Here is an 18244-nt window from a genome sequence, read left to right as displayed (position 1 = left end):
TCATACACTATTCAAATATTAATTCAAGATTTCATATTTTAGAGTATGCGTATTCTGCTTTAGATTGTATGGACGCATATAACATAGGTGCTCAGCTTCCCCAAATGCAAATAGCAAAGTAGCCACAACCGATATTTAAAGCAATAAACTGTGGACAAATCACTTCTGCTGGCTGAGACAGCAGGATATTGAGCAAGCACAAAGAGAAATGGGTTGGACGTAAAAGCCTTAGTTTTGGGTGATAGGCGACGTGTAGGGTTTGGTATACGGATACAAGAATGCTTGCCCCAGAACGCGCTCGCCCCAGGTCACCAGTAACGTAACCTCAATAAAACTACGGTATGCCTAAACCTTAATTTAAAATGAAGAAAATGCCAGCACTTATTACATTTCGGCCTGGTTGGTCTTCCTCAGTCAGGCTGAGGAAGGCCAACCAGGCCAAAACGCGTACGTTGTTCACTAAATAGAATCATGAAAAAAGGACATGTATATTGTTTGTATGTTTTAAACCACTACTCTTGCTGTAAACCTAATTGCCCTTCTGGGACATTAATAAAGACCTTGAATCTTGAACCTTGGAGTGCTGCGGCCTGCGGGTTGTCTGCTTCGGCAGTACTTTTGTTTCTCAGTTATTCCTTAATTTAACCTCAGTAAAACTATGCCTAACCCAACTTATTCCTAACCCTAAACCTCAGTAAAACAACAATACAAGAACCGCTGGGGGCGAGCGAGTGTGTTTTTTTTAGGCCGAGCGTTCCCATTCTGGTTACCTTAGGAACCAGCGGCTGGTTGCTGCTTTTAGCATTTGAACTTCTATTGTATTGTTGCAAGTCAAGCCCACGGCTCTCTCCTCACAGCCTGGACAGCCTCTGAATGGGGCCCCCCTCGCATTGGTTTACGAGTCACTAATGAATGAGCCGGTCAGCCAGCTATGGATTGTGAGGGACTGAACCAGGGCGATAGTCACCCGGGGCAACAAGGATGTATATAAGATGACCCATAATAACCCTTTTTTTAGAATGACAAAAAGGGGGTGAGGGGAGCCTCCCACTTGCGTACATTGTGACGTGCCATATAGAGCGTAAGAACACTATTTGCGCACACAAAGGGAAACTGGAATCTTTGCACTTTATATACATGAATTCGGGTATGTGCAATTGTTTTACATTGCATGGTATATCTTTGTTGTACATATACTTTGTTTGCATGTGCTGTGTAAAATTATACTCTCACATACTGTATTATAGATAAATGAAATTGTGTGCATTGATTGATTCAAGTATTTATTAACAGTTTGCAGAATTACAGTACATTTCAAGCACAATATATACACGTCTTCTATATAGTAAAAAAACAGGAAATCAGATTTTACGATGGCTAGTTTCAAATAGCAGCCATTCGTAGGTGCCCTTTGAGAGCAGTTTTGAAGGAGTCAAGGGATTAGCATGTCTTAATGACCGTTGTTAGGGCGTTCCACATTTTGATGGCATAGGAGCAAAATTTATTTAGTCCCTTGTTTGTGCCAAATCTGGTTTGTTGAGCTCCCTCTGCTGTAGTGGGTGTGGACTTTGTTGACATTAAGGAAGTATTTAGACAGATGCAGTACATGGGTATCTTGGTGGTGTATCGAATTCTGTGGACCAGACCCATTGCAAGATGCTGTACTCTGACAGGCTGGAATGGCTTAGGGTTGACGACAAAGTGGGCAGGGGTATGGGCTTGATACAGAGCTTAATTAATGTAAATTATAACATACTGTACATTAACTACTTTCAAGGCATACATTTACAGAAATGTCAAATGGAGAAGAAAACTGATCTCACAGGCTCACGTGTCCCAAATAGCAATAATATGACACCTTCGGAGCTTCTAGATTGGATATTTTCACGATAATTCATACAACAAAGTCTATAGGGCTTAAGCGGTTGAATGCTGTGTGAACAGAGATGCCCTTATAACAATGGGGCTTGGCTAGCATTGTTTACAAACATCCATATTACAAATGGACTCAAAATGAAAAAAGACATTTGGCAGCCAAATCTCCCGAGCCCACATTAACCTCTCTACCAAATTGATAAGCAGTTGGTAATCCTGCACAGCACTACACCACCAGAGATGGTTTGCATGGGCAAATAAGGCTTGCAAATGGAGTACATGATGGATCTAACACAAGTTGCACTCATGTCTCCCCAGCTTATACAAAATCTGATTTTAAATGTTGGTTTGTTGTGGCTCCAAGCCTATAGACAAATTCAGAAACGGGTCTCATGGTCGCAGCTTACGTATTTCCTATAGGCGGACTCGACATAGCTGCAGGGTTTAAACCCTCACCAGGCGCACCTCTTCTACTACAGTGAACGTCTGCCTCAAAACTGCCTCAAACGTTACTGGTTACTGCCTCAAACGTTACTCTTTTTTCTAACACTAACATTACAAAGATGCCCAGAACATCGAGATGAACCGGTTTAGTTCATGGCTGCTCCAACCGTATTGGCAACATTAAAAAAAAAAAAAAAAAAGTCAAAATATCCACCGCAGGGTCTGAGACCAGAGCCATTGAGTAATGGTTGAGATGAAGCAGTGAAAGGTACTGAAAGATACATAACGTCAGTCTTACCCATAATACCCAATACCCATTCTTTCAGTTTTATGAACACATGGCTGCTGTACTTTATACCTCATACTAAGCATTTAAAGTATGAGGTATAAAGTACGGCAGCCCTCCATGCAGCATGTGATCTCAGATCAGATCCCCCTGTGGTCCTTCCACAGCCTATGTTTAAATTGTGGTTTGTTGTGGCTCCAAGCCTATGTCCCATGCAGCATGTGATCTCAGATCAGGTCTAAAAATGTCTTCTACATCCTGACAGTTTTCTGGAAAAAAAAACTGCAGGGCCAACTTGGCGATTAGATTAACTATCGTAGGGGCTCAATCCATGGAGAGTCATAATACTAAAGGAAGCAAGACTGTTTGTATATATTTTTGTACATGACCAAATGTTTCATTATTGTCGCTTGATCGTTTATATAGTGTCTGCTTTAGTAAATGGTAAATGGTGCCTTCATATAGTGCCTTTATCCAAGGCGCTTGATTGTGCACTGCACCCATTCACACAAATTCACCAACCTGCACATCGGGAGCAATTAAGGGTTTTCAGAGTTTTGTTCAAGGACACTTCGACACCAACTCTGGGGGAGACCGAGTTCGAGCTGGCAACCTTGTGGTTCCCATCCGGCCACTCTAGCCCTGAGCCACAGCTACCCCGGTGCCTTAGCGACCCAGTTTTCTCTGAAAAATTAAGTTTGAATCTATTCTAATAAAGCTTGTTCTTTCTTGCAGTGGTGAGAGCGGTGCAGGGAAGACGGAGAGCACCAAGCTGTTACTGAGGCAGATCATGGAGCTGTCGAGTGCCAACACTCAGCTTGAACAACAGATCTTGCAGGTAGGCTACGATCCAATCCAACAGACCCCTGCAGGGCAGGCCGATTCATTTTGTACCCATTCTTTTTGTTTTGTTTGCACTCTCTGGACTATGCCCTCGCTGCAGTCCTTAGTGTGAGATACGCCCATATCACTGTCGTTACAGCATGCCATACTTATGTAGATGTATCTCTTTTTCGGCTATCATCGCTATTTTAGCGTTTAAAAGCGGGATGTTTACTCGCAGCCCATAAAAAGCTGGTCCTCCACCTCCACTCAAAATGGGTCATGAGCCTTTGTTTGGGAAATACTGGATCATAGTATCTACAGTAGATGATTCAAGGAGAGTCTTGCAAAATATGTGTGACTGATTTTAATTGTCACATTATCTTGTGAGGTGACGTCATGATGACTAGTCAAAAGTCACTCAAATGTTTATGGAATAATAGCCTCAAAGTCCATTTCTCTTCAATCTTTAGTTTACAGTCTTTATGTTTTATATTTGTCATTCTCAGGTCAATCCCCTTCTAGAAGCCTTTGGAAATGCCCAGACAGTCATGAATGATAACAGCAGCCGCTTTGGAAAGTACATGCAACTACGCTTCCATAACTCTTCAGGTGAGGTTTTGTGCATGTCCTTCTTTTTATAATTATATCAGGCTTTTCTGCCTGATATAATTAAAAGAGGGAGAGAGAGAAGGGGGGAGACATCACAGCAAAGGACGTCATGAACGGGACTCGAACACGCGAGACGCTGTCAGGCCAAAGCCTACGTATATGTGGCATGCGCCTGGACCACTATGGGGGGAAAAGAACACTAAATTAAATGTTTTTGGAAATGTTTGTACTTTTTTTTTTTTTCATCTTTGCCCAGAATTGGGACGCAAGAGTTGATATGGTTAAAATGACAGAAAGATTAGGTAAATCTTGTAAAGCTTAATTCACTTCTGAAGGGACTATTTTAGGATTGGCGTTAGGGTTAATTAGCTTCAAGATTACTGTCATTCATGAGCATACAGCTGAACAAAAAGCCCTTTCTGACTCGCCAAACACCAAAAAAGCATAATACCACACAGGAAATTACAAAACAAAAACAGGGTGCCTGTGGCATTTCATTAACATGCAGTGTGTCCACCACCCTTATGTAGACATTTTGAACAGAGAAAATAAACGGAAGTAGAGATATTAAAAACGGATTATCTCACCGTCTCATCTTTTTGGCATATTGTTAATGAAATGGCTGAATGCAAAGTACATTGTAAAGCAGTTTAGAAAAAGGCGCTACTCCATTTACCGTTTACAATCATGACCTCGTGCCTCATGCATGACCTCATCATGCCTAACACATGACCTCATGGTAATTATAATGTTCTGGTATAGTGTCCGAAACAGAGCAGTCATAAAGGCAATGAGGTCATGGCATGGGAGGGGAGGGGCAGTGTGTGTGTGTGTGTGTGTGTGTGTGTGTGTGTGTGTGTGTGGTAGAGGTGGGGTGCTCACTCGCAGCATGTGATGGGAGGCAGCCAGGCGTTTAGCAGTCTTGACAGCCTGGGGATATAGCTGTAACAGAACCTTGCAGAGCTGGTTCTGATGCTGCCAAGTGTTATTAAGTAGATGTAGGTAGTAGGCTTGTTGAACAACGTAAGACCTGCATGTGGTGTTGTGTGTTGTCCTGCGATTATTAGAGAAAAAGGCAAACTGGCTTGAAAGTTGTTAACCCATTCCAGACAGGAACCTTTGTGTTTTAAGCATTATGTTATACTTTAGCTATTGACAAATAGAATATCTACAAGCTCCATCTGCCATTTTTGAAACATAGATTTTTCAGAAAACTGTCATGATTTATAAAACATTTGTAGAATCTGGTGTCAGTCCAAAATAGGTTAAGTCAGCAGATGGGGAATACGGAATGAATACGATCAACGAATAGTATAGGACACAGTTGTTTACAACAAGAGAAGGAACCGTTGTGTTGAACCAGTGGCTTGCGTAACAGACACTCTTGGGTGGAGCTGGAGCATGAATACAAACTGCATGAAGAGAGTGTTTGTTTGATTTCAATTTTCCTAGTGGACTGTCTGCACCACTAGGAGAATTTAAATCAACACTCTTCATGCAGTTTGTATAGACATAGACACTTTGTACACATGGAGTAGCAGACAGTCATGAAACCCAAGACACTCACTCACTCTTCTGGCAAATAAACAACGATTTATTTAAGTCAGCAACAATCAATGCCTAAATCAACATTTAGGTCCGTCAGAATAGTCACAGATATTGAAGGGTCCCTAAAAAGTGCTAATAGTTGATACGCAACGTTTGTTATATTTTTTTATCCCACAATTTACAGTAGTTCAATTTCTCAAATTTTCACCCAGTGTCAATTATCTAATGTAATCATGGGCTCTACACTCCCTCTACCAACCTGGGGAGAGCAACGGACTCACCTCATGCTTCCTTCAATGCATGAGCATCCAAGCAGCTTGTTTTCACCTGACATGGGGAGTTTCCCTGGTTGGACGTAGCTGGTGGAAGGAACACGTTATTCCAACCAGTTCCTCTTGGCTGGCCAGGGGAAGGCAGTTTAGACTTTAAAGAACAGGGTTGTCCTTGCCAATTTTAAAATACCGTAAATCCTTATTTATTTTCCCCACCAGTTTGGTTTGTTCCGCTAACATCACACTGCTCGTCCTGATCTCTATACCCAACAGTAAAAGGAGCCAAAATCAACGAGTACCTTCTGGAAAAGTCTCGAGTCGTGCACCAGGACGAGGGCGAGAAGAACTTCCACATATTCCACTGCATGCTGGCAGGCACCTCACTGGACGACAAGGAGATGTACGGCCTCCTGGACGCTACACAGTACAGGTGAGATACAGTATGATGATCATTCAGTGCCCAAAGCTCTGCAAAAATCGGAGAAACCCCTTGGAGGCCCAGGCAATAAAATAATAAATCTTAATGTATACGTACATATTATGAGTAATTGCGATGATGTGTGAATCTGCCTGTCTCTTAGGTATCTCAGTGAACACTATCAGACAGATGAGAGCACCACAAACAAGTGGAGTGAGAAGTACAATGCGGTGTGTAATGCCATGGATATGGTGGGCTTTGAGGAACAGGTATGTGTTCAGTCAATTCGAGATTTTGGCTTTCTAATATACACACTAGTGACGTGACACCGTCTGACTGACACTGTCTTCTCTTCCCACCACTACAGGAGAAGGTGGACACGCTGACCATTCTGGCAGGCATCTTGTCTCTTGGCAACATCACGTTCGAAACCACGGAGACCGACACTCTTAAGGTTTCGGACAAGTCCAAGGGCTGGGTAAAGGCTACTGCTGTGAGTTTCTTTTACTACCGTATAAACCTGTCCTGCCATTTTAATTACGCCGTGGCTCTGCAAGAGGCTAGCTAATCTATCTATGACAATGGGTCCGTCTTTGTTTGTGTGTGTGTGTGTGTGTGTGTGTGTGTGTGTGTGTGTGTGTGTGTGTGTATTACCGTGCAGAGAATTCTCACAAACCACTTGACCAATCGGTGCCAAACTTACATAGACCATACATACACCCCCCTCCCCCTTCCCCAGTGGGAAAGCTGCATACTGAACTGTACAGGCGTTGTCCATATTTAGCAACACTGCAGCTGTAGCTGATGTAGAAGACGTCCGGGAAGGAAGCAGGAAATTGTTGAGAGTTATGATTTCCTCGTCCACCCGTTGGGAGTAATCTAGGAATAACATTTGTTTTGTTGTTATTGTCCTGTTAGACAGATAGAGTAGAACACATACTGTACTGTAGACTGGCTGTGTTCTGATTCGACTCATTTACAGTATGCTCGATTACTTCATCTTTACACAAATGGACCCCATTTTTTGAGTGGTGCAACCACTCCCTTACGGAGCTATGTGTGTGTGTGGGTGGGTGGGTGCGTCTGAGCACGAAAACAGCATGGTTGTTTTTCACCACCTGTGCGCAACCTAACACACACAAAAACACACACGCACATATTAACTGTATATAATGGTGATTTTGGGTTTGCCAGTACAGTACAGTGACAGTACAGTACAGTAGAAGGTACAGTAGAGGGACCCCCACACGGTAACTCATTTCTCGCATTATTTGCTTAGGAATGGAACAAAAAGGGCAGGTATTTGCTCCTGTATTTTAACATCAGTTATTATGGTGGTACTTGGCTACACTACTAACACTCACAATGTTCTGGGTTTGAATCCGACTCATTTCTCTGATATAATCTCTCATATTTATGGTCTTTCACCACAAAGCTATTAAACAAAAGTGGCAAGTATTTTATTTGATATGGTAAAGCCTTATTATCCGTCAAAAGTTTAAAAAAGAATAGAAAAGATAGCCTAGTATACGGTATTGTTATGTTTGGGCCATGAGCCGTCTTAAAATAACTACCAACATGCTCTGGCTTGTTGGTGTCTGGCGTAGATGAAGCAGAATGAATCGTTGGGAGTGCTGGCCTAGTAGCTGTCAGCTCTTTGTGCATCAAACTGTGTGGGTGCGCACGTGCGTGCGTGTGTGTGTGTGTGTGTGTGTGTGTGTGTGTGTGTGTGTAGTATGTGTACTAGAGCATAATAGCGGACGTCAGCAACTTCAAATTGAGATTTTGGCTTGTGAAACCGCAGGAGTTCTGCAGCATTGTTTCTTTTTCCACTCTTTTTCCACTGCCCTTAAGTCAGACCTCCCGTTAGTCTGACCTGTGTTGCAGGTTACAAATCCCCCGTGCTACGGGTTACAAATCACTTGTGCTGCGGGTTACAAATCCCCCGTGCTGCGGGTTACAAATCACTTGTGCTGCGGGTTACAAATCCCCCGTGCTGCGTGTTGCAAATCACTTGTACTGCGGGTTACAAATCACTTGTGCTGCGGGTTACAAATCCCCGTGCTGCGGGTTACAAATCACTTGTGCTGCGGGTTACAAATCACTTGTGCTGCGGGTTACAAATCCCCTGTGCTGCGAGTTACAAATCACTTGTGCTGCGGGTTACAAATCACCTGTGCTGCGGGTTACAAACCCCCCCGTGCTGCGGGTTACAAATCCCCCGTGCTGCGGGTTACAAATCACCCGTGGCTTCCTGTGAGGTTAGGGTTAGGATTTGGGATAGTGTTAGTAACGGTGGGACTAACGGGAGGTTGAACTATAATGCTACCTTTGAACTATAACGCTTCCTGACTCTATTCTGTTCACCTCCCTGCGCAGAAAAGAGATACGATACGATACAACTGTATTGTCAGCTTTCACTGAAATTTGTTTTGCGTCCATGACGTCACCGTTCAAGATACAGACAAGACATACACAATAAAAATAAAACACTTGGTCTGGACTTCTTTAAATGAATGTACCGGTAACTCAAAGTCCCTCTCCAAATCCCCTCCTATACGACGTGTGGGTAATCACTCCCACAGAGTTCAATTGGATTTTACCGTGTAGGAAAGCTTGGAGCGAGACACATTCAAGGTCTCCGGCCATGCAGGTAGTAATATGACACTACCTGTTGTTCACTGTTTAAATCAATGAAAGGAATTATCATACACTCACATGTGAGCAAAACCTTCCTTGCTGTGGACACCAACCAACCCCCATGAACCCTTGACTTAGAGATGAGAGGAGATGTCCAGCTTTTAATGTTTGTGTTTACAGAAACACTCAAAACTGGCTACTCTCTCTCCCTCTCTCTCTCTCTCTCTCTCTCTCTCTGGCACAACAGCGCCCCTTCTGGTACTAATAGTCATACTGGTGCTCATTAACATACATAGGCGGACACATAGGTGAACACGGACATTGTCACATTGCTGTTCCTTGGAGTGGTTGCACCACTCAAAAAAAGGAGGGACGGGACGGATATAGACCCATGGGGCAGCTCGGTCAACAATGTATATAAGGTTTAATATAGCGTCTCTGTTGAGCTTTATAGATCCGCTACTTTTGATGCTTTTTTGTGACGATGTAGTGTAATCAATTAGGGCATTAAGTCAGAATATGGAGATGAAAAGTTTCTACCCCACAGCAAAGATAGGCTACACAGATAAGGTTTCCAAATGCTGTCTGTGTATCATAGTAAATTCTCTTTACGTTCATTTGTAACGCACCTGTGTCTAAAACAGTGTGCACTGTGCAATATTATAACTTTTTTTATAGAGCAAAATGTTTAAAAAAAAAGAAAGAACTGCAAAGTATTCTCTATAAAACATAACTTCATACCAATATAAGTCAAAGCCGTACTTGCCATCTTGGCAGAACAGCTAGAGCGAGGCTTGTCAGATCAGGCCCAAGAACAGGTCTTTGTGCAGCAAAATCGACCAGACTGGAGCAGTTGCATTCCAACCCTTTTTAAAATAAATGTTCACTTTCCCCATAATGACAATATATGGCTTTAATAATATATGGCTTTAACACACTCTGTAGTGGTAGCGGTACACATGGGTTGGCATGCTTTTGTTGCCATGTTGGTGCAAATTATCCGACCATTAGCGCCAGCGCCGACTTCTATCCCCTCCATCTATGCAATCAAGTGCCTATAAGAATGTAATGGGAGCGAGGCTGGTTGTCTCAACATCTGTTCCACCCTGATAAGAATACAAACCCATTGTTCATGACAAAGGATGGTTAAGACGTATTTCTCTAGGCCACATGTACATGTAGCTTGCCGCTCCTTTATCAGAGAAAGAAAGAAAGACCTTTTTAAAGGTCAAAAGTGGCTATATTTGGACATAAATGACAGCCTTGTATTTTAGGTTTCTCATGCTGAACCTAGCTGGCTATCACATGTTGCTTCAGAGATTTAGCTTGGCCAAACAATGACAGAATTTCTTTTGACTGTGGGTTTAGCCAATAATGTGCATTTGGACACGCCCACGCATGTTGTTTTAGTTTTATGATGACGAGGCCCTGAAAAATGGAGATAAACCACCCTAGGGGGACATCTGCTGGTCCACACTACGGAAGTGGGTTATTTTAGCTTCAAGGGTCAAGCCAGATTTATACTTCACTGAAAATATATAGCCAGTCTACTGGAATGATACAATGGGAAGTGGAATACCCACACTACCCAAAATAGGATATGAAGCAAATTTGAAAAGGAATAGTTTTATGCACTGATGAGGACGTGAACAGAGTGGATTCAGGGAGAGAAACAGTGCTGTTTGAAGAATCAAACTTTAGGGATAGAATTAGGGTTGGTTGGTTGGTTGGGTCTTATAAGGTCAAAGAAATGCATATTTGACACGGTTCGGGTTAAGGTTACAAATATGAATGTTACGAGTGGATATGGAGTAAAAATGGTGTGGCGTGCGTGTGCGATTCCAGGGTCAGTTTGGCGTCCAGGAAGAGGAGTTGCTGCGGAGTCTGACCTGTACTCTGTCCGTCACCAGAGGAGAGGCCATACGACGACTTCACAACCAGCAGCAAGCAGAGGGTCTGTTCATTTATCTAATCAATAGGAGATATTTGTTTTGTTTCATTATTTTTCTGTCTCATGCCAGTTTTTAAATGTTGGCCTATAAAAACAGCCCAATGTACTCTTATTGGATCGATTCAGTATTCCCTTATGTTATCTTAGATGCATGGATTAAAGTTCATCCATTAAAGTCATTTGGATTCCATATGAGCCAGCGTGTCTTCTGTAAAAGCATGCTGCGCACTGAAAATAGCAGATCTACAAGCTCACGCAGCGCGACGTGTTGTGAGCTTGTAGATTGACTATTTTCCGTCATTAGTTATTTGAAGTGATCAAATTAGTATTTGAAGTGATCAAACTAGCAATAGAAGTTTAGAAGCATCTTCCAGGAATATGAATCGTCTCAGAAATGTCATGATTTCTTCAGCTGGTCGGCCTAAAATACCATCATTACATTTTCAGTCTTTTCAGATTACATTTTTGCTTTTTTCCATGTACCGGTAGATGCCAGAGACTCCATTGCCAAGGTGGCGTATGGGCGGTTGTTTGGCTGGATTGTCAGTAAAGTAAATGAACTCCTGGCACCCGATGTTGACATTGACGTCGAGCTCAATGAAATCGGTGAGTGTGAAATTAGTTAAATTTTCATCAACAGTGGATCAATAAATACAAATCAATAAAGTATAACTTAAGTAGATTACCTCCTCCTTATACCTAATTAAAGCTTGTGATTTCACCCTTGTTCCATCTCCTCCTGCACTCCTCCAGGCATCCTTGACATTTTTGGCTTTGAGAACTTTGCAGTGAATCGATTTGAGCAGCTCTGCATTAACCTGGCCAATGAACAGCTGCAATACTTCTTTAACCATGTAAGTATGTATGTATGAATACAAAATGTTCTTCTGAAAGAGTGAGCACCCTGTTGTCATTTTATAGATGAACATATAGTCATACAGAGAGACTTGCAAAGCAGACACTCTATATCAGTGGTTCTCCATAAGAGAAGATTTTGACGGCTCTAGCAGTGATTCTCAACCAGTTTCAAGGACCCCCAGTTTGACATGCATATTAGTCTACAGACCCCCATTTAATGGCATTTCTATCTCTGGGACCCCCAATTTATTATTGTAAAATCAAGTTAATATTACTCTGAGAGTGTACAAATGGAGCCAAATGGACCCATCAGGGTCCATTTGTACACTCTGAGTTACAGACCCATTTGGTTCCTAACTATCATTTAGCTGGGAACCCCCTGGAACTCTCTCAAGAACCCCTGGGGGTCCCCGCACCCCACTTTGGGAGCCGCTGCTCTATATATTCTGTGTGACAGAATTGAGTGTCCTGCCCAAACTTCCAGAATCGTTTAGTCTACACAGTTCCGGCTGTCTGTGTAGCCTAGCCTAGTTCTGGGTGTAAGCTTGTACAGTATGTATTATGTACTGGTATTTGGTGTTCCTGAACCACTAACCAGTATCTGTGTCATCCGCAGCACATCTTTCTAATGGAGCAGAATGAGTACAAAGAGGAAGGGATCGAATGGGAGGCCATCTCGTTCAAAAATAACAAGCCTATTCTGGTAAGAAGTTATTTAGTTTATATTCTGACTGACCGACCGACCGACGGATTGTGTCCAGAAATAGGAGACATTATATGCTCTGTACTCTCGGCATCTCATCAACATTGTCGTTTTAAAAATGATTCCACTGGCCTAATAATGTGACTTTTCCGTTGTTTTTTTTAGGACCTCTTTCTCACAAAACCTATTGGCATCCTGTCTCTTCTGGATGAGCAGAGTGCCTTTCCTCAGGTATGGGACCTCAAAACCCTCAATGACCACCAAGGAGAGTTGCTAACCAAATGGACCCTTATAGATCTTTAACTCTTGAGAGCGTAAAATGAAACCAAATGGACCCGTATGGGTCCATTTTGTTAAATGTTACGCTCTCAAGAGTTAAATTGTTCTTAAACATCGTCTACGTCTACACAATTAGAGAATGTAGAAGAATTGTTACTTTGATCAATGTTATGCCTGTTATCTCTCCTAATGGTACCAACAGACGATACAGCATGGAATTGTGGACAAAATCTTATCCAATGAAAACAAAATATTTTGGGTCTGAGAGGCTAAATCTCATAAAATCCTGGTCCGTGGCTCAAATGCCAAAGAAATAATGGACCTCGATATGAAAAGGGTTGAAACCCACTCCTCTAAGCGCATTTTCTTTATGTCTTTGAACTTCCTGTTGCTCTTCACAGGAAATGAGTGTTGAGACATGTCCTGAGGCAGGACTCAAACCTGGGAAATTGCTGTTGTCTCCCATTTCCGCATAATAACCTTTTGTGTTTTTCTTAAAAAAAAAACAAAATCATAATTTAACTCCCTACTTGATCATACAGTATATACTACATCGTCACACAAAAGCATCAAAGGTAACAGATCGACAACGCGTTTTGAGCTTGTCGATCTGCTACCTTTGCCACTTTTGAATCTGAATCCTGAAAAGTAACGGATTTGGACATACAGTATGAGATTTCCACCCGGCAGAGACTGTTATTTATGTGGTCGGCACATTAACTGTTTGAGTCCCTATATTCTCTTCTTATAATACTTAATTTCAGAGATGACTTGGTAGTGTTACATGGTTGTAGCCTGCACAGTCCTCTCGTGGCACTGTTAGACCACATTTAACAATGCATTCATGATATCTCTGATGGCCACATTTAAGTTAAAGTCAATGCTTCATTAAAGTTAATGCTTCAGCAAGGATGATGAACACTACTCATTTTGGTGATCCCCAATCCCCATGGCCTTTCCTCTAGCGTAGTGCCACCGTCAGGCCAAAAGGTCACCTTTGCACACAAGATGACTCGTAATTCATTTGCGATACATCAACGTTAGAATTCACAGGCTGGTTGGAAGCAACACACTGGTCTCCAGATCCGTAACACCTCATGTATTGTGTTTCCCCCCCGGTTGTCTTAATTAGGCATCAGACAGAAACTTTGTGGACAAGTTGAACAACAAGTTCAAGACCAGCGCCCACTATGAGGTGGTACGGAGCCACAGCCCTCTGTTTACTGTCATCCACTATGCAGGGAAGGTAAGAAAGAGTCTCTTCTCAGCTGAAATTGGACAGTACCTCATCCATCGCCAAGGACTTATTTAACTTATTTTTTTTAATCTCCCAGACTGCCAACAACATCTTTAACGCCTTTTTAACACGTGTTTAACGTGTTTTGTTTTGGAAAAAAATAACTGGCGGTCAGGGCCTTTTTGGCGCCCCCTAGTGGCGATGGATGAGGTACTGTGCGGCGTGCGCTCATGACTGTGGCTAACCGGTGGCTAACCCCCAAAACACGCTTGCCTTCCATTTCTTTCCGCCAACCACATGCTGGGGGCGGTTCTTGTAGTTTTATTGAAGATAAAATTAGAAATAAGTTTAGAGTTAGGCATACTGGTAGTTTTTACTTGGGTTAAGTTCAGGAATAGGGTTAGGGTTTTGGCAACGTTTTACTGACGTTATAAGTTTGGGAATAAGGTTAGGTTTAGGCCTAGTTTACTCAGCTTAAGGATGTGGAATACCAGGTAGGGACCGTTTCGAGGCCACATGATTCTCACCAGGGGCAACTGTTAGTGTTTTTTGGGGAAGTTAAAATGTGACTTTAATTTCTCAGGTGCAGTATAATGGAGGGGGATTCCTGGAGAAGAACAGAGACACCATTCCAGCAAGCATCCGAGATCTCTTCATCAACAGCGTCACCCCTCTGCTCAGTGTCCTCTTCGCAGGTGAGAGAAGTAGCCCTCGATCGTACGCTACAGGGACGTGCACACATAGACATCAAAAGGGGCTTCAGCCCCTGTCCTTTTACGCATCTGTAAAACAACTGCCCTCTCCAGACCATGAATGCAGCATTTACTTATGGCGAAAGAAATGCAAATGCCCCTCCTCTCCTTTCCATGCCATACCCGAGAATTGCTTTTTTCTGAACTCTTCTGATCTTGAACGCAGCATTTTGCGTTGAAAGAGTTTGTTTAGAAATCCATGTCGTCGCTGCATCTCCAGTAGCCAATGAGTGCAGGGCCGCGCCCGGAAAATAGCTGATCTACAAGCTCTCAACGCGTCACGCTGCGACATGTTGAGAGCTTGTAGAACAGCTATTTTCTTCCTAAAGTGCCCTCTTACGGAATTTCAGCCCCTGCCTCTCGAACACTCTCTGCACGTCCCTGATACGCTATATAAGTGCTACATTTTCTTCTTCATCTTCTTTTGATCGCTAGGAAGGGTCGGCTCTAGTTGCTGTTGAAAACTCTGAAGTAACATTTTATTTGTAGTATTTTTGATGGATTAAAGGTTACATGTGATTTAGATCGATGCCACACAGACAGTAGCTTGTAGTAGGTTTACAGTATGCTGTTCTATGTAGCTTGTTCGAAGTGGTAGTAAGTAGTTAACTTTATATTGTTTGATTTTTTTAATGTATTTATTTATTTCTTATTTTTCAGCAACCATCTCCAGGACTGGAACGCTTATGCCAAGAAAAGCCAAGGTAAACACTCAAAACAGTCGGGTGAAGATCGGAGATTCTATTTCATGTGGTACAGCATGTAGATGCAGTATGAAATGAGCAGCTCAACTGAACCTGTTCATATTGTGCAATGTATGCAATAAAACTCTCCAGACTAATAGAGGGTCTAGCAGCCAAAATGAGTATTGAATCAACCAGTGGGTGCATTTTATGTACTGTACAATTAATAATTAACAGTAGGCAGTTATTGCACAAACTATGTACAGTAGGCTACTGTGCACTTTGCGTGTCACTTACGGGAAGCAAACGTTTAATCCGACTTCCGTCATGTGTCAAAGGACAAGATTCCTGGGCAGAATTTCCTCTTTTGTTAACAAAAGGGCTCTCAGGACTTTAGCTGGAGCACTCATACTGCCCATGTTTGACTATGCTTGCACATCCTGGTTCTCTAACATCTCAATGGCACAGAAGAATAAGCTCCAAATCTCCCAAAACAAACTAATTCGACTTCTTCTAGGCCTGGGACCAATGACCCACCTATATGCAGAGCATCTGGATGGCATTGGCTGGCTCCGGGTAGAAGACACAGAGTCAAACAATTGAAAATGGGTCTGACATTCAACATTGTACATGCAGCTATGCCCTCCATGCCCTCAGTGCCCATTTACTTGACTGATTACTTTTAAAAAAAGTGAGCGGCACCCACAGCCACAAAACTAGAGGTAGCGTAAACAATGATCTGGTGCCACCCACTTACAAAACAAATATGGGTCAATTCACCTTCCGCAGCAGTGCTATTCAGGTGTGGAATGCTCTGCCCCCTTCCCTTAAAACAAGCAAATCACTGGCCTCCTTTAAATCAGCAGGTCAGAGGGAGAGGAGGTGACCAATTGCTGTTTTAGAGTCTTTCATGGGACCCGAATGGAAACAAGACCGCAAGGTCTTTCTTCGGAAATCCCTTTGGACCAAAATGCCTGACTGAAATTGTGCTGTTTGCATTTTTTGGTCTAATAAAATATTCAATCACTCAATCAATCAACTCTCTGTGCCATCAGTTGACTGACTCTTTACAGTACACTCTCCCATCTATCTTAAGTAAAGCATAAAATAATACAAATATATATATTTTATATTTCAGGCAATCCAGAGGTCGGATGACAACTTCAACTCTACCAGAAAACATTCTGTAGGAGCTCAGTTTAAGGTATTTGCAGTGTAATCCATACACATCCAACGCATGTTCTTAAATCCTTGCATATAGCGACTGCACGGTGTGGGACTGGGAGGACATTCTGTTCTGAAAGTTAAAACCGGTGTTGTGAGCGTGTATATCTGCTATTGGGGGGGGGGGGGGGGGGGGGCACGAATCCGCCGGTGCTAAAATAAAATAGTCCTCCCACATGTACAGGCTTTGCAGTGACAGGACAGGGACACATGTGGGGATCATTATTGGCACGTAACCAACGCTTTTCTTTCCATTTTTGTCCAAGCAATCTCTAGCCATCCTGATGGAAAAGATGTTTGCGTCCAGTCCTCACTTTGTTCGCTGTATCAAACCAAACGTCAACAAGTTGCCGGACCAGTTGGACAGCAAAGTTGTCATGGAACAGGTGAATGGAAGCCTCTAATTAACGTACTATTAATATGTTCACACTCACAGGGAGTGGTACAGTCGTAGGAGGAATCATGTACTATTATGTTCACACACACAGGGAGTGGTACAGTGGTAGGAGGAATCATGTACTATTATGTTCACACACAGGGAGTGGTACAGTGGTAGGAGGAATCTAGTGAATTCTCTGCTAGCATGTCCTGTACAGTATAGAATAGAGCAGGGGTTCCCAAACTGTGGTGCGCGCACTCCCTCTAGGGGGTGCGTGACATGAAAAGGGTAATGGCGGTTTTATGGTGTTATTTTGCACAAAGGGCTAAATCTGGTAAAACACTGTTGTAAGGAGATGTATAGAGCAGCTGCGGGAGTATACAGCAGCTGCATGTCTTTCAGTGCAGTGACATTCTGTGATTATTTGCCATAATCATATTAAATAAATAAAAATTCATTTTCGGTAAATACGAGGGGTCAGCTAGGTCAGGAGGAAACAGGGGGTGCACGGCCAAAAAGATTTGGGAACCGCTGGAATAGAGGCTATGCACATGCTTAGGGATGGAGCTCGTTCATTTTTATTGATAACGAACAGCTTATTGATCAGGCTTATCGAGCCGGGTTCTTATCGAGCCCACTATCAAGCATTTTCTATTCTTTTTTGGGAAGACGGGAGACGACAATAAATTCTGAACAGAACCAGTATCTTTTACTAAGGCCTTCAAATACAGTACCTTTCTAACAGACAGAAGGCTATTGACCTTTTTACTTTTGGAAAATAATATTGAAGAATATATAAAAGCCTTTGTTTACCCAGGCAGCACTGGTTGGCAGTTATCAATACACTTGACCAACATGTTTGTGCCAGCATGGGCCATTAGATATTATTTCTTGATCACCTTGATTGTTTAAACATGACGTCATGGGAAGGCTATGCTCAATAACAGGCTTGATAAGTCCAAAGCTTATTGATAACGGGTAATCAATAAGCTTGTTATCATCATCATACCCGGAAGTTATGTGGGAACACCTGAGTAGACTTTCTGGCCTTGACAGCCCATGTACATCCAAACAGAAAAGTCCTATCTGATTGCATTAAACAACGTTAAACTACAGTAACTTTGCCACTCACTCTATGCATGCACATACCCTCCATTTGTTGATGACGGCATGCATTATGTTTTGTGTTATCCTTTTAGCTTTAATGTCTGACTGTACCTACCTTGTGCAGTTAAACATTCTGACTAATAAAGTATACAAT

At 42.5% G+C, this 18244-nt stretch overlaps 1 protein-coding gene across 1 annotated transcript in view; it reads left to right on the top strand.

Moving 5' to 3' along the window:
- Positions 1–18244, top strand: part of LOC308335729 (myosin-IIIb) — a 29352-nt gene that overhangs the window by 4099 nt on the left and 7009 nt on the right. The window contains exons 4-18 of the mRNA XM_080792897.1: positions 3341–3443; positions 3937–4039; positions 6133–6289; positions 6441–6546; positions 6645–6770; positions 10763–10871; positions 11358–11474; positions 11622–11722; positions 12343–12429; positions 12595–12660; positions 13841–13954; positions 14529–14640; positions 15358–15401; positions 16519–16584; positions 16871–16990. Of these exons, the coding sequence (XP_080649023.1) occupies positions 3341–3443; positions 3937–4039; positions 6133–6289; positions 6441–6546; positions 6645–6770; positions 10763–10871; positions 11358–11474; positions 11622–11722; positions 12343–12429; positions 12595–12660; positions 13841–13954; positions 14529–14640; positions 15358–15401; positions 16519–16584; positions 16871–16990 (1531 nt within the window). The remainder of the gene's footprint in view (positions 1–3340; positions 3444–3936; positions 4040–6132; positions 6290–6440; positions 6547–6644; positions 6771–10762; positions 10872–11357; positions 11475–11621; positions 11723–12342; positions 12430–12594; positions 12661–13840; positions 13955–14528; positions 14641–15357; positions 15402–16518; positions 16585–16870; positions 16991–18244) is intronic.

This window comes from Protomyctophum bolini, assembly GCF_963924005.1.
Source record: "Protomyctophum bolini genome assembly, chromosome: 20".
NCBI lineage: Eukaryota > Metazoa > Chordata > Actinopteri > Myctophiformes > Myctophidae > Protomyctophum > Protomyctophum bolini.
The sequence above is the reverse complement of the archived record's forward strand: the minus strand, read 5'-3'. Positions and strand labels throughout refer to the sequence as shown.